This window comes from Mobula hypostoma, chromosome 4, assembly GCF_963921235.1.
Source record: "Mobula hypostoma chromosome 4, sMobHyp1.1, whole genome shotgun sequence".
In the NCBI taxonomy this organism is placed as follows: Eukaryota; Metazoa; Chordata; class Chondrichthyes; order Myliobatiformes; family Myliobatidae; genus Mobula; species Mobula hypostoma.
The window spans coordinates 7,551,190-7,567,747 of NC_086100.1; the positions used below are offsets into that span (position 1 = coordinate 7,551,190).

The 16,558-nt window shown below is 49.0% G+C and overlaps 1 protein-coding gene across 1 annotated transcript in view; it reads left to right on the plus strand.

Moving 5' to 3' along the window:
• fndc3ba (fibronectin type III domain containing 3Ba) overlaps positions 1-16,558 on the plus strand; it is a 386,847-nt gene that overhangs the window by 321,913 nt on the left and 48,376 nt on the right. Inside the window, exons 19-21 of the mRNA XM_063045278.1 lie at positions 1,893-2,062; positions 3,272-3,385; positions 5,648-5,797. Coding sequence (XP_062901348.1) covers positions 1,893-2,062; positions 3,272-3,385; positions 5,648-5,797 — 434 coding nt within the window. The remainder of the gene's footprint in view (positions 1-1,892; positions 2,063-3,271; positions 3,386-5,647; positions 5,798-16,558) is intronic.

Here is a 16,558-nt window from a genome sequence, read left to right on the forward strand (position 1 = left end):
AAATGGCCAACTAAATTAATCTCTTCAGTCTACAGTCTCCATTTTCCTCACATCCATGTACCTTTGTAAACGTCTCTTAAACATCTCTAAGGTATCTGCCTCTACCACCACCCCAGGCAGCACATTCCAGACACCCACCACTCTCTGTGTAAGAAAAAACTTGCCCTTCACTGCCTTTGACGTTACCCCCTCTCACCTTAAATACATGCTCTGTGGTATTAGACATATAATAAAGGGGCTGGACTGGAGAATTAGTTTATTATTAGCTTCTTATTTTCACATGGGGGGATTCTCATTGAATCCTGTTGAATATTGAAAGGCCTGGACAGAGTGGAACTGGAGAGAATATTTCCTGTAGTTGGGAGTCTAAGACCAGAGGGCACAGCATCAGAATGGAGGTTATCCATTTAGAACAGAGATGAGGAATCACCAGAAGGTGGTGAATCTGGACTCCATTGCCACAGACAGCAGTGGAGATCAAGTCACTGGATTTATTTAAAATAGTGTTAATTGGTTCTTGATTAGCCAGGATGTAAAAGGTTACGGGGAGAAGGCAAGAGAATGGGGTTGAGAGGGATAATAAATCAGTCATAATGGAAATGGGGAATGGCAGAGAAAAGCTGATGGGCTGAGTGGCCTTATTTTGCTCTGATGCCGTATGGTTTTCTATATATGCACACATAGTATATCGGAGGTTTAGCATGCCATCCATACAGGTTATTTCACAACATCTCTATATCAAGGTAGCAAGTGTAACGAGGGAGAAGCAATAAGAGACCATGTCATAGGAGCAGAATTAGACCCTGAGGTCCATTGAGTCTACACCGCCATTCCGTCATGCAGAATAAAGTGTTACAGTTGCAGAGAAAGTGCAGAGCAGGCAGTCAGGTGCAAGATCATTATGAGCTCGAGTGGGAGATAATGCTCAGGAGTCAAAGGGTGGTTAAGAAAGTGTATGGTGTGTAGGCCTTCTTTAACCGGGATTGAGTTCAAGGCCGTGCCGTAATGTTGCAGCTCTGTAAAACTCTGATTACGGGGCCAGAGCCATCAAATGATCCTCATACATTAACCCTTTAATTCCCGGAATAATTTTCGTGGACCTCTCTGGACCCTCTCCAATGCCAGCACATCTTTTCGAAGATAAGGGGCCCCAAACTGCTCACAATACTCCAAGTTAGCTGGTCAGAGCACGAGTATTGTCTACCATCCATCCAAGTGGAACAAGTCAGGATTATTTTAATCGCAGAGGTGTAGGTCACTGAGATGAGCCCGCATGGACCATCAAATACCCATTGACGCTGAATCCCCATGGTGCTGGAGCCGGTGGAAGTTAATGGAAGTTTTTAATTAAGTGGAAGATGAACTGCTTGCAGATGGAGATGGCTGATGGGGAAGAAGGAGAAATTTTCTTGCAGCTGTAGTTGGTGAAAGTGGACAAGAGGGGTTGTTGGGGAATAATGGTGTTGATTTCCTTTATTAATTTCCCTTACTCACTCTTTATTGTCCTCTTCCCACCCCCACCTCTCTGTCCCTCACTCACCCCCTTTCTTTCCCTCCCTATGCCTCCTCTCCTTCTCCTCCTCTCCCTCTCACTCTTCCCCTTTCCCTTTCCATTTACCCCTTCAACTGTTCTCCTCTCCCCCTTTCTCCCTTCTCTCTCTCCCTCTCTCTCCCCCTCCCCTCTCCCTCTCTCTCCCCCTCCCCCTCTCCCTCTCTCTCCCCCTCTCTCCCCCTCCCCCTCTCCCTCTCTCTCTCCCTCTCTCCCTCTCCCCTTCTCCCCCTCCCCCTCTTTCTCCCCCTCCTCCTCCCCCTCTCCCTCTCTCTCTCCCCCTCCCCCTCTCTCTCTCCCCCTCCCCCTCCCCTCTCCCCCCTCCCTCTCTCATTCTCTGCAGGCCCCCCACCAGACGAGGACTCCCTGGTGACGGAGTACAGCGTGGAGATGAGTGTGGGGGAGCAGGAAGCGGCCGAGGTTTACCGCGGTCGGGCGCTGCACTGTACCGTCAGCGGTCTTCTGCCCGGCACCACCTACACCTTCAGGGTGCGGGGCGCCAGCGATTCAGGGGTGAGTCACCTCCGCCCGTCCTTCCCGAAAGCTCATGTGTGGAGCCTCAACAATATCTCCCATCGTCTGGGACTCCCCAGTTCTGCTGCCTGCACGATGCCAACCCTCTCCTCACTCTGCTCTCCTTAGCACGGAGATCGTGGCGGCACAGTGGCGTAGTACAACGACTTACAGCGCCAATGACCTGGGCTCAATTCCTGCCGCTGTCCGTAAGGATTTGTACGTTGTCCCCGTGACCGCATGGGTTTCCTCTGAGTGCGCTGGTTCCCTCCCATGTTCCTAAGGCGTACGGCTTAGGGTTAGTAGGTTGTGGGCATGACATGTTGGCATGGCATGTCTCGGACTGTGTTGGTCGTTGACACAATCAGCACATCTCACTGGATGTTTCTATATACATGTGACAAATAAAGTTTCATTTTTAATGCTTATCACCCCCACAGTTCAGCTGCCTGGGTCCAAACTCACCTCAAGTCCTCTCCCCACCCCTTCCCTGTCCTGTGTCTGCTCAGCTCTCACCAACCCTGGAGCCTCTTGACCTTACACTCACACACACCTTCTTACACTCTCTCCCACTCACCTTCACTCACACTAATCCTCTCGCACGCACGCTTGCACTCATTTATACTCACACTTGCACTCTCACACGCATTATCTCACACTAATCCTCACTCATACTCTTAGCCTCATCCACACACTCTTTCACACTCATGCTCCCTCATTCACACTCACACACGCTTTCTCACAATTGCACTCTCACATGCATTCTTTTGCACTTGCACTCTTGCACACTCACTCACATCCAGTCTCTCACACTCACGCACTCACACTCTCACTCTTACTCTCACACTCCCTCACATTCACACTCAGTCACGGTCACACTTTATCACACTCTCACACTCACTTACTCTCACATTCCGTCACTCTTACGCACTCTCGTACTCACACTCACACTCTGTCACAGCCTCTCACACAGTCACCGGCTCTCCCACTTAGTGTCACACTCTCACACGTGGAGGTCGGGGTTGAAGTTGGGTGACCAGAGCTGTGACCCACTGTGGCCCAGCCACCCACCCAGAGCTCTGCACGTCACAGAGGTTGAATCATTGCTAAATAGGCGCTAGGGCTTTCGGTCTCACTCCCCCTTCCTGTCGGCGAGGTGCAGTAGGTACCTCCCCCTCCTTCAGTGACCTTTCCTTTGTTCTCCGACAGTACGGACCATTGTCAGACATGACGGAGATCACCACGGCAGAGGGCCCACCAGTACAGTGTAAAGCGCCAGTCCTTTCTTGCACATCGGTCACCAGTGTACTCGTGAGCTGGGAGGTAGGTGGCATCTAAATGCAGGGGTTTCGTATGGCCGGGGGTGTAAGCTTTGCAGTTTCAAGGCCGACCCAGGAACTCCACCTGACAGGGTTCATACTGTCACACGTCCCCTGAAAAGCTTGTTTGTACAACTCAGTCATAAGAACATGAGAGAGAGGAGCAGAATAAGGCCATTCAGCCCATCGAGTCCACTCAGCCATTTCATCATGTCTCACGCCGACTAATCAAAAATCTATCCATTTCTGCTTTAAGTATACCCACAGCTGTCCGTGCCAATGAAATCCACAACTCTGGCTAAAACGATCCCTCCTCACCTCGATTCTGTCTGTCCACTCTGAGGCTGTCCCCTCTGCACTTGGACTGGTTCTCTGGGATTGTGGTTAGTGGGTTAGTGGGTCACAGGGGTGTAACTGGGCGATGCTGGCTCATTGGGCCGCAAGAGCCTGTTACTGTGCTGTGTCTCTGAATGAACATTTGCCCTCTCCAGAGTGATGACTACGAACAGAACACAATGGAACAATGTATGTTCAGGAGTTTTTGATCTGGTATTTTCCTGAAATATTGTGAAATAATGGAAATGAAACAGAAAGAGTGACATTGTTGCAGGGCCTGAGTTTCTAAAATCTGAGGTGCAAAGAGGTTTGGGAGTCCTTGTGCAGGATTTCCGGAAGGTTAATGTGCAAGTTGAGTCGGTAGTGAGGAAGACAAATGCAATTTTAACAGTCATTTCGAGAGGACTGGAATATAAAATCAAGGATGCAGTGCTGAGGCTTTATAAGGCATTGGTCAGACCGCACTTGGAGTATTGTGAGCAGTTTTGGGCCCCATGTCTGAAAAAAGATGCCCGGGCATTGGAGAGGGTCCAGAGGAGGTTGACGAGAGTGATCCCAGCTGTGAAAGGGTTAATGTATGAGGAGCGTTTGATGGCTGTGGGCCTGTACACGCTGGAGTTTAGAAGAATGAGGGTGGATCTCAGCGAAATCTATTGAATATTAAAAGGCCAAGATAGAGTGGACATAGAGAAGATGTTTCCTATAGTTGGGGAGTCTCGAACTAGGGGACACAACCTCAGAATAGAGTGACGTCGCTTTAGAAGAAGGATGAGGAGGAATTTCTTTAGCCAGAGGTTGGAGAATCTGTGGAATTCATTGCCACGGACTGCTGTGGAGGCCAAGTCATTGGGTATATTTAAAGTGGACATTGATAGGTTCTTGATTAGTCAGGGCATCAAAGGTTACATGGAGAAGGCATAATGATTATAAATCAACCATGATAAAATGATAGTGCAGACACAATGGGCTGAATGGCTGGATTCAGCCCCTATGTTTTATGTCTAATTAAGCAGCTTGAGAAGGAGGTGTCACTCTAAATGTCAGCCTTTAAGAGTGGTCGATTCCTGGGGGTTGTGTGGGAGTAGAGGAGACTGACACTTCCTCAGACCCATGGTGACAACATTATTGTTGCTATGCCAATATCCATGATCTATTGACTAGCAGTGTCTTAACAAAATGGATTTCCAAGTTCTTCCTCCCCAGCCCTCCCCCTCCGAGTTTGAGAGAACTGTTTGTCTTTCAGCTCACTGTGAAGACATGTCTGACTATGGTGAGCTCCCATTTATCCACGCTTCCTCATCGACCGGGCCTGACTTTGTGATGTTAGTCTTGTTTCGCTAAACAGCAGACAGGAAGGTTTGAACTTTCTCCTCTGTGAACCTTAAAACCTCCTCGAAATATGGTGTAAATTCAGAAATGGGGATCCGGTGGAGATTCACAGGAATTAAAGGGTTAATGCATGAGGCGTATTTGATGGCATGACCCCTGTACTCACTAGGGTTGTGAAGAATGAGGAGGGATCTCATTGAAAGATGTAGATAGAGTTGACAGGGAGAGGATAATTCCTATAGTGAGAGAGTCAAGGACCAGAGGGCACAGCCCAAGAGGGGAGGGCTGTCCATTTAGAACAGAGATGTGGAATCTGTGGAATTCAATGCCACAGACAGCTGTGGAGGCCAAATCATTGGGTATGTTTAAAACAGATGTTGATAGGTTCTTGGTTAGTGAGGGTCTCTAAGGTTATATGGAGAAGGCAGGAGAATGGGGGTGAGAGGGATAATTCAGCCATGATGGAATTGCGGAGCAGAATCGATGGGCCAAATAGCCTAATTCTGCTCCGATGTCTGATGGTCTTAATGTCCCCCACTGCCATTTGCTGGTGGTGGTGTGTGCTGTGACTGTCCGTCAGTAAAGCCTGCTGTGATTACAGAGCCCGGAGAACTCTGGAGCTGACATCTCAGAGTACAGGCTGGAATGGGGAGCGGCAGAGGACTCGATGGAGGTCGTTTACTCTGGGACGGAGACGGTTTTCGAGATTGACAACCTCACACCAGCTGCTCGATACTGCTGCCGGCTGCAGGTAAGGTTCCTTCTTCCCATTCAGTCACAATTCAAAGTTCAAAGTTATCTTCAAAGTTCGTACAACCTTGAGATTCATCTTCTTGCAGGCAGCCATAAAACAATCAAATTCATAAAAAGCACACAACAAAATCACCACATATCCAATTTACAAGCGAGGACAAATAGCGTAAATTGTCTAAAAAAGTGCAGAATAAAAGATGGAGCGTGAACTACAGAGTGCCCGAAAGAGAGGCCACACCTGCAGAGCCCGTTCAGCGCAGAGGCGGTCCGGGAGCCTGACGGCTACGGGGCAACAAAAGCTCCTGAACCTGGCGGCATGGGACCCGCGACTGCTGCACCTCCTGCCCAACAGTAGCAGCGAGAAGAGAGGGAGACCAGGCAGACGGTGCTGAACACCTGCCCTCTCACCCTCAATGATTTTAATCTCGCTCAGCGCTCCAGTTACTCTGGAGAGTTGCATTCACCCCTGTACGGGAGGGATTTAGAGGTTTGGAAAGAGTGCGGAAGAGATGCTGCTGTGAACTGAGAGCCAAACTACACTGACTGTCAAGCTGCATGTGTCACCATATACAACACTGAGACTCGTTTTATTGCCGGCATTTACGAAGAAAGTAAAAACAATCCAATCATGACAAAAACATAAAGACTGACAAATAACGAATGTACAAAAGAATACAAACTGCGCAAAAAAAAATAATAGCAACAGTAATAAAGAGTTAAATAATAGATAAATAATGAATAATTCTGAGAACATGAGTTTCATTTGTCTACTAATTTGGCCCAAATACCTCTGAAACTTTTCAAAGTTCAAAAGTAAATTTATCATCAAAATACGTCTATGTCACCAAATCTTACCCTGAGATTCATTTTCTTGTGGGCATAGATGAGGGGTAATAACTGTTCCTGAACCTGGTGGTGTGGGACCTGATGGTTGAGGGGTAATAACGGTTCCTGAACCTGGTGGTGTGGAACCTGATGGCTGAGGGGTAATGACTGTTCTTGAACCTGGTGGTGTGGGACCTGACGGTTGAGAGGTAATAACTGTTCCTGAACCTGGTGGTGTGGGACCTGATGGTTGAGGGGTAATAACTGTTCCTGAACCTGGTGGTGTGGGACCTGACGGTTGAGGGGTAATAACGGTTCCTGAACCTGGTGGTGTGGGACCTGATGGTTGAGGGGTAATAACTGTTCCTGAACCTGGTGGTGTGGGACCTGACGGTTGAGGGGTAATAACTGTTCCTGAACCTGGTGGTGTGGGACCTGATGGTTGAGGGGTAATAACTGTTCCTGAACCTGGTGGTGTGGGACCTGACGGTTGAGGGGTAACTACTGTTCCTGAACCTGGTGGTGTGGGACCTAATGGTTGAGGGTAATAACTGTTCCTGAACCTGGTGGTGTGGGACCTGATGGTTGAGGGGTAATAACCGTTCCTGAACCTGGTGGTGTGGGACCTGACGGTTGAGGGGTAATAACTGTTCCTGAACCTGGTGCTGTGGGTCCTGATGGTTGAGAGGTAATAACTGTTCCTGAACCTGGTGGTGTGGGACCTGATGGTTGAGGGGTAATAACCGTTCCTGAACCTGGTGCTGTGGGTCCTGATGGTTGAGGGGTAATAACTGTTCCCGAACCTGGTGGTGTGGGACCTGATGGTTGAGGGGTAATAACTGTTCCTGAACCTGGTGGTGTGGGACCTGATGGTTGAGGATAATAACTGTTCCTGAACCTGGTGGTGTGGGACCTGATGGTTGAGGGGTAATAACTGTTCCTGAACCTGGTGGTGTGGGACCTGATGGTTGAGGGGTAATAACTGTTCCTGAACCTGGTGGTGTGGGACCTGACGGTTGAGGGGTAATAACGGTTCCTGAACCTGGTGGTGTGGGACCTGATGGTTGAGGGGTAATAACTGTTCCTGAACCTGGTGGTGTGGGACCTGACGGTTGAGGGGTAATAACTGTTCCTGAACCTGGTGGTGTGGGACCTGATGGTTGAGGGGTAATAACTGTTCCTGAACCTGGTGGTGTGGGACCTGATGGTTGAGGGGTAATAACGGTTCCTGAACCTGGTGGTGTGGAACCTGATGGCTGAGGGGTAATGACTGTTCCTGAACCTGGTGGTGTGGGACCTGACGGTTGAGAGGTAATAACTGTTCCTGAACCTGGTGGTGTGGGACCTGATGGTTGAGGGGTAATAACTGTTCCTGAACCTGGTGGTGTGGGACCTGACGGTTGAGGGGTAATAACGGTTCCTGAACCTGGTGGTGTGGGACCTGACGGTTGAGGGGTAATAACTGTTCCTGAACCTGGTGGTGTGGGACCTGATGGTTGAGGGGTAATAACTGTTCCTGAACCTGGTGGTGTGGGACCTGATGGTTGAGGGGTAATAACGGTTCCTGAACCTGGTGGTGTGGAACCTGATGGCTGAGGGGTAATGACTGTTCCTGAACCTGGTGGTGTGGGACCTGACGGTTGAGAGGTAATAACTGTTCCTGAACCTGGTGGTGTGGGACCTGATGGTTGAGGGGTAATAACTGTTCCTGAACCTGGTGGTGTGGGACCTGACGGTTGAGGGGTAATAACGGTTCCTGAACCTGGTGGTGTGGGACCTGATGGTTGAGGGGTAATAACTGTTCCTGAACCTGGTGGTGTGGGACCTGACGGTTGAGGGGTAATAACTGTTCCTGAACCTGGTGGTGTGGGACCTGATGGTTGAGGGGTAATAACTGTTCCTGAACCTGGTGGTGTGGGACCTGACGGTTGAGGGGTAACTACTGTTCCTGAACCTGGTGGTGTGGGACCTAATGGTTGAGGGTAATAACTGTTCCTGAACCTGGTGGTGTGGGACCTGATGGTTGAGGGGTAATAACCGTTCCTGAACCTGGTGGTGTGGGACCTGACGGTTGAGGGGTAATAACTGTTCCTGAACCTGGTGCTGTGGGTCCTGATGGTTGAGAGGTAATAACTGTTCCTGAACCTGGTGGTGTGGGACCTGATGGTTGAGGGGTAATAACCGTTCCTGAACCTGGTGCTGTGGGTCCTGATGGTTGAGGGGTAATAACTGTTCCCGAACCTGGTGGTCTGGGACCTGATGGTTGAGGGGTAATAACTGTTCCTGAACCTGGTGGTGTGGGACCTGATGGTTGAGGATAATAACTGTTCCTGAACCTGGTGGTGTGGGACCTGATGGTTGAGGGGTAATAACTGTTCCTGAACCTGGTGGTGTGGGACCAGATGACTGAGGGGTAATAACTGTTCCTGAACCTGGTGGTGTGGGACCTGATGGTTGAGGGGTAATAACTGTTCCTGAACCTGGTGGTGTGGGACCTGACGGTTGAGGGGTAATAACTGTTCCTGAACCTGGTGTTGTGGGGCCTGATGGCTGAGGGGTAATAACTGTTCCTGAACCTGGTGGTGTGGGCCCTGATGGTTGAGGTATAATAACCGTTCCTGAACCTGGTGGTGTGGGTCCTGATGGTTGAGGGGTAATATCTGTCCCTGAACCTGGTGGTGTGGGACCTGATGATTGAGGGGTAATAACCGTTCCTGAACCTGGTGGTGTGGGACCTGATAGTTGAGGGGTAATAACTGTTCCTGAACCTGGTGGTGTGGGACCTGATGGCTGAGGGGTAATAACTGTCCCTGAACCTGGTGGTGTGGGGCCTGATGGCTGAGGGGTAATAACTGTCCCTGAACCTGGTGGTGTGGGACCTGATGATTGAGGGGTAATATCTGTTCCTGAACCTGGTGGTGTGGGTCCTGATGGTTGAGGGGTAATAACTGTTCCTGAACCTGGTGGTGTTGGTCCTGATGGTTGAGGGGTAATAACCGTTCCTGAACCTGGTGCTGTGGGTCCTGATGGTTGAGGGGTAATAACTGTTCCTGAACCTGGTGGTGTGGGACCTGATGGTTGAGGGTAATAACTGTTCCGGAACCTGGTGGTGTGGGACCAGATGGTTGAGGGGTAATAACTGTTCCTGAACCTGGTGGTGTGGGACCTGATGGTTGAGGGGTAATAACTGTTCCTGAACCTGGTGGTGTGGGACCTGACGATTGAGGGGTAATAACTGTTCCTGAACCTGGTGTTGTGGGGCCTGATGGCTGAGGGGTAATAACTGTTCCTGAACCTGGTGGTGTGGGCCCTGATGGTTGAGGGGTAATAACTGTTCCTGAACCTGGTGGTGTGGAACCTGATGGTTGAGGGGTAATAACTGTTCCTGAACCTGGTGGTGTGGGACCTGATGGTTGAGGGGTAATAACTGTTCCTGAACCTGGTGGTGTGGGACCTGATGATTGAGGGGTAATATCTGTTCCTGAACCTGGTGGTGTTGGTCCAGATGGTTGAGGGGTAATAACTGTTCCTGAACCTGGTGGTGTGGGACCTGATGGTTGAGGGGTAATAACTGTCCCTGAACCTGGTGGTGTGGGACCTGATGGCTGAGGGGTAACAACCGTTCCTGAACCTGGTGGTGTGGGACCTGATAGTTGAGGGGTAATAACTGTTCCTGAACCTGGTGGTGTGGGACCTGATGGTTGAGGGGTAATAACTGTCCCTGAACCTGGTGGAGTGGGACCTGATGATTGAAGGGTAATAACTGTTCCTGAACCTGGTGGTGTGGAACCTGATGGTTGAGGGGTAATAACTGTTCCTGAACCTGGTGGTGTGGGTCCTGAGGCTCCTGTACCTCCTTCCTAATGGCAGCATTGAGAAGAGAGCATGGCCTGGATGGTGGTGTCCTTGATGATAGATACTGCTTTCTTCTGGCAGTGCTCATTACAGATACGTTCAATGGTGAGGAGGGCTTAACTGGGCTGTATCCACTAGAGCAGAGGGCATGTGATATAACCATATAATAATTACAGCACAGAAACAGACCATCGCGGCCCATCTAGTCCGTGCCAAACTCTTACTCTCACCTAGTCCCACCGACCTGCACTCAGCCCATAACCCTCCATTCCTTTCCTGTCCATATATCTATCCAGTTTAACTTTAAACGACAACATCGAACCTGCCTCAACCACTTCTGCTGGAAGCTCATTCCACACAGCTTCCACTCTCTGAGTAAAGAAGTTCCCCCTCATGTTACCCCTAAACTTTTGCCCTTTAACTCTCAACTCATGTCCTCTTGTTTGAATCTTCCCCACTCTCAATGGAAAAAGCCTATCCACGTCAACTCTATCTATCCCCCTCATAATTTTAAACACCTCTATCAAGTCCCCCCTCAACCTTCTATGCTCCAAAGAATAAAGACCCAACTTGTTCAACCTTTCTCTGTAACTTAGGAGATGAAACCCAGGCAACATTTTAGTAAATCTCCTCTGTACTCTGTCAATTTTATTGACGTCTTTCCTATAATTCAGTGACCAGAACTGTACACAATACTCCAAATTTGGCCTTACCAATGCCTTATACAATTTCAATATTACATCCCAACTCCTATACTCAATGCTCTGATTAATAAAGGCCAGCATACCAAAAGCTTTCTTCACCACCCTATCCAAATGAGATTCCTCCTTCAGGGAACTATGCACCATTATTCCTATAATCTCTCTGTTCTACTGCATTCTTCAATGCCCTGCCATTTACCATATATGTCCTATTTTGATTTGTCCTACCAAAATGTAGCACCTCACATTTATCAGCATTAAACTCCATCTGCCATCTTTCAGCCCACTCTTCTAACTGGCCTAAATCTCTCTGCAAGCTTTGAAAACCTACTTCATTATCCACAACGCCACCTATATGAGGAGAGGAGATCTGATAGAAGTTGATAGGGTATGGAAGGCATTGACAGAAAAGTTAGCCAGAATTTTTTCCCCAGGGTTGAAATGTCACATACCAGAGGGCATGCATTTAAGGTGAGAGGGGGTAATTTCACAGGAGATGTGAGGGACAAGTTTTTACACAGAGAATGGTGGGTACGTGGAATGCACTGCCTGCGGAGGTGGTAGAGGGAGATGCAATAGAGGCTTTTAAGAGAAGTTTCGATAGGCTCATGAATGCGAGGAAGTGGAAGGATATGGACATTGTTTAGGCAGAAGGGACAGTAACAGGTGGATGTGTCTGTCGCTGTGTAACACTGGGGTACGGTACCGGTGGGGGCGGGTCTGTCACTGTGTAACACGGGGACGGGTCTGTCACTGTGTAACACCGGGGTACGGTACCAGTGAGGGCGGGTCTGTCACTGTGTAACACCGGGGTACGGTACCGGTGGGGACGGGTCTGTCACTGTGTAACACTGGGGTACAGTACCGGTGGGGACGGGTCCGTCACTGTGTAACACCGGGGTACGGTACCGGTGGGGGCAGGTCTGTCACTGTGTAACACCGGGGTACGGTACCGGTGGGGGACAGGTCTGTCACTGTATTACACTGGGGTACGGTACCGGTGGGGACAGGTCTGACACTGTATAACACCGGGGTACGGTACCGGTGGGGGTGGGTCTGTCACTGTGTAACACTGGGGTACGGTACCGGTTGGGACGGGTCCGTCAGTCTGTAACACCAGGGTACGGTACCAGTGGGGGCGGGTCTGTCACTGTGTGACACAGGGATACGGTACCGGTGGGGATGGGTCTGTCACTGTGTAACACCGGGATACGGTACCGGTGGGGACGGGTCTGTCACCGTATAACACCGGGGTACAGTACCAAGTGTCTCAGTAGCCGTGAGTTTAATGGCCCTCAGCTGCCCGTGGTATTGCTTTGTTTGATGACCACGGTCTTTGTTGGGCATCAGCTGGCCTCTGCCCTCTGCTCTGTGCAGTGGAACTGATTGTCTGAATACATCACTATTAGCTGTAATAAACAAATGTGTGATTGATGCTCCAGCCTGCTGACAATTTCAAATGCATTTTAATAGCTTTTGGAAGCAGGTTTCTGTCACCTGGGTCATTAACAGATCTTCCTGTTTATGTATGATTCTCGTTCATTCTCATTCTCTTTCTCTCTCCCCCTGTCTCCCCTACTTTCTCCCCCTCTTTCTCCCTCTCCGTCTCTTCCTTGTCTCTCTCTCCCTCATTGCCCCTCCCTCTCTCCCTCTCCCCTCTCCCCTCCCCCTCTCCCCTCCCCCTCTCCCCTCCCCTCTCCCCCTCTCCTCTCTCCCTCCCCTCTCTCCCCCTCCCCTCTCTCCCCCTCCCCCTCTCCCCTCTCCCCTCCCCCTCTCCCCTCCCCCTCTCCCCCTCTTCCTCTCTCTCTCCCCCTCTTTCTCCCTCTCTTTCCCTGTCTCTCTTTCATTCTTTCTTTGTTTCTTTTCCCATTTCTCCCTTTATTTCCTGAGCTTCTTTCTTTTATTTAATCCTTCTCTCCATCTCTCATTTCTCTCTCTTCTTTTCCCATTCATCTTCTCCCTCTCTCTCTTTGCTCTCTCACTCCATCTCCCCTTTTGCTGTTCCTCCCATACCCACCTTCTGTCCATTTCACTCTTCTCCGTCTTCTCTGCACTTCACTCTCTTTCTATACCACATCCTTTCATTGGTTCTCTCTCTGTCTGTCTCTCTTCCTCTTTCTTTCTGTGTCTCTATGCCTCCCTCTCTCTCTGTCTCCTCTCTATCGCTGTCTCTCTTTCTCCATCACTCAGTCTCTCTCTCTCCGTCCCGTCTCTGCCGCTGTTTTTGTCAATCTGATTCTGGCTGTTTCTCTCTCTGTCTCTATCGCTATCTGACTGTCTCTCTACCAATCTCACTCTATGTACAGAGGATATTATTAGATTATTAGATTAGATTATGAGGACACGCAGTCCTCTTTTATTGTCATTTAGTAATGCGGTGTGATATCACAGAAACACAGGACAGACCAAGACTGAAAAACTGACAAAAACCACATAATTATAACATATAGTTACAACAGTGCAAACAATACCGTAACTTGATGAAGAACAGGCCATGGGCACGGTAAAAAAAGTTCAAAGTCTCTCGAAAGTCCCACATCTCACGCAGATGGGAGAAGGAAGAAAACTCTCCCTTGCCATGTCCGACCACAGTCCGACTCTGAGTCGTCCGAAAACTTCGAGCTCTGATCAGCCCTCCGACACCGACCACCATCTCTGCCGACCGCTTCGACCCCAGCCTCGGTCGCCAGCAGCAGGCAAAGCCGAGGATTTTGGGGCCTTCCCTCCGGAGATTCTCGATCGCACAGTAGCAACAGCGGCGAACCGGGCATTTCAGAAGTTTCTCCAGATGTTCCTCTGTGCTTCTCACAGCTGTCTCCATCAGAATTGTGCACGGTACCCTATTTAACAAATATGATATCATTTCACTGGAGAGCTGCGCACGCTGCGTCGCACCGCCATCTTTTCCTCCCGCCGATATATATTATATATATCGAACCACTTTATTAGATACATCTGTGCACCTGCTCGTTAATGCAAATATCTATTCAGTCAATAATGTGATGGCATAAAATGCACTCAATGCGTAAAAACATACAGACATGGTCGAGAGGTTCATTTGTTGTTCAGACCAAACATCAGAATGGGGGAGAAATGTGTTCTTAGTGACTTTGACTATGGAATGATTGTTGGTGCCAGGCAGAGTAGTTTGAGTATCTCAGAAGCTGCTGATCTGGAAATTTCACACACAATAATCACGAAAGATAACAAAGAATGGTGCAAAAAGCAAAAATTAAGGAAAACTGTTTTGGTCATTAGGTTCCTCAGCTAACATGGAAGGCAGGACTTCCAGGACAAAGGCACCAGTTATCATTGGGGAACATACGGGAAATAGCAATCAACCTCAACAAAATGTGGTGTCAAGTTTACATTGAATATAGAAACATAGAAAACATACAGTCCCTACCTTAGAACTACCTAGGCTTTACCCATACCCCTCTATTTTTCTAAGCTCCATGTAGCCATCCAGGAGTCTCTTAAAAGGCCCTATCGTATTCGTATCCACCTCCACCACTGCCGCCAGCAGCCCATTCCACGCACTCACCACTCTGTGTAAAAAAAATTACCCCTGTCATCTCCTCTGTACCTACTTTCAAGCACCTTAAAACTATGCCCCCCTCAGCCCTGGGGAAAAGCCTCTGACTATCCACACGATCAACGCCTCTCATTATCTTGTACACCTCTATCAGGTCACCTCTCATCCTCCGTTGCTCCAAGGAGAAAAGGCCGGGTTCACTCAACCTATTCTCATAAGGCATGCTCCCCAATCCAGGCAATATCCTTGTAGATCTCCTCTGCACCCTTTCTATGGTTTCCACGTCCTTCCTGTAGTGAGGTAACCAGAACTGAGCACAGTACTCCAAGTGGGTTCTGACCAGGGTCCTATATAGCTGCAAGATTACTTCTTGGCTCTTAAACTCAAGCCCATGATTGCTTCATAACCACAGAGTCAATCTGCTTAGCAGCTTTGAGTGTCCCATGGACTCGGACCCCAAGATCCCTCTGATCCTTCACACTGCCAAGAGTCTTACCATTAATACTATATTCTGCCATCATATTTGACCTACCAAAATGAACCACCTCACACTTATCTGGGTTGAACTCCATCTGCCACTTCTCAGCCCAGTTTTGCATCCTATCAATGTTCCGTTGTAACCTCTGACAGCCCACCACACTATCCACAACACCCCCAACCTTTGTGTCATCACATTACATTAAACAGCATTACTCCCAGGCCAAGGTGCAAAGCAGATTAGCAACAGTCACACACAGCACAGTGCACATATAGCACATGTAAGATAGCAAGCACACATAAAGATATCAATAAATTATAGTTACACAAAAAATATATAATCCAGGACACTGAGTCTACGAGTACCACTGCTGTCTACAATCGAACACAGTATGGCTTGTCTTCTGTCGCGCCAACACTGGGGGGCAGCACTGACTCCAGTTCGGACACCCTGCCATACCACCCCCAACACTCCAGTCGAGCACACCTACTCTAATGCCTCTCTGCTGGGCTGCTGTAAACAGGCGATACTGCGGCATGGGGCCTTCCCTAGCTACGACAGAGGCCATGCAGCTGCCCTGCCATCCGTCCTGTCCATCCAGCCAATCATGTGTCAGCAACTCGTTGCATAAAAGCGTATGGTCAAGTTGTTGTTCCGAACCAACAGCAGAATGGGGAAGAAATGTGATCTGAGTGACTTTGACCGTGGGATGATTGTTGGTTTGAGTAGCTCAGAAACTGCTGATCTCCTGGGATTTTCACACACAAAATTCTCTGGAGCTTACAGAGAATAGTGCAAGAAACAAATATCACCCAGTGATCAACAATTCTGTGTATGAAAATGCTCTGTAAATGAGACAGGTCAGAGGAGAATGGCCAGACTGGTTCAAGCTGACAGGAAGGTGACAGTAACTCAAATAACCACACGTTACAACAGTGGTGTGCAGAAGAGCATCTCTAAATGCACAACATATCGAACCCTGAAGTGGATGGGCTACAGCAGACCACAAATATAGGTACATGAGGAACCTCATAAAGTGACGACCGAATGGATAGTTCCATTACATTATTGCAGTGAGATACATGGTACAAGGTAAATCAATAACAGAATTTAGAATGAAGTGTTACAGAGAAAGTGCAGTGCAGGCAGGCAATTAGCTGCAAGGGACATGATGTGGTAGATGGGGTCAAGAGTCCATCTTGTCGTACTTGTGGGGATGATCAAGAGTCTGATAACCATGGGGTAGAAGCTGTCCTTGGGCATAGTGGTATGTGCTTTCAGGCTTTTGTATCTTCTACCCACTGGGAGCGGGGGGCGGGGAGAAGAGAGAACATAGAACATAGAATAGTACAGCACACTACAGGC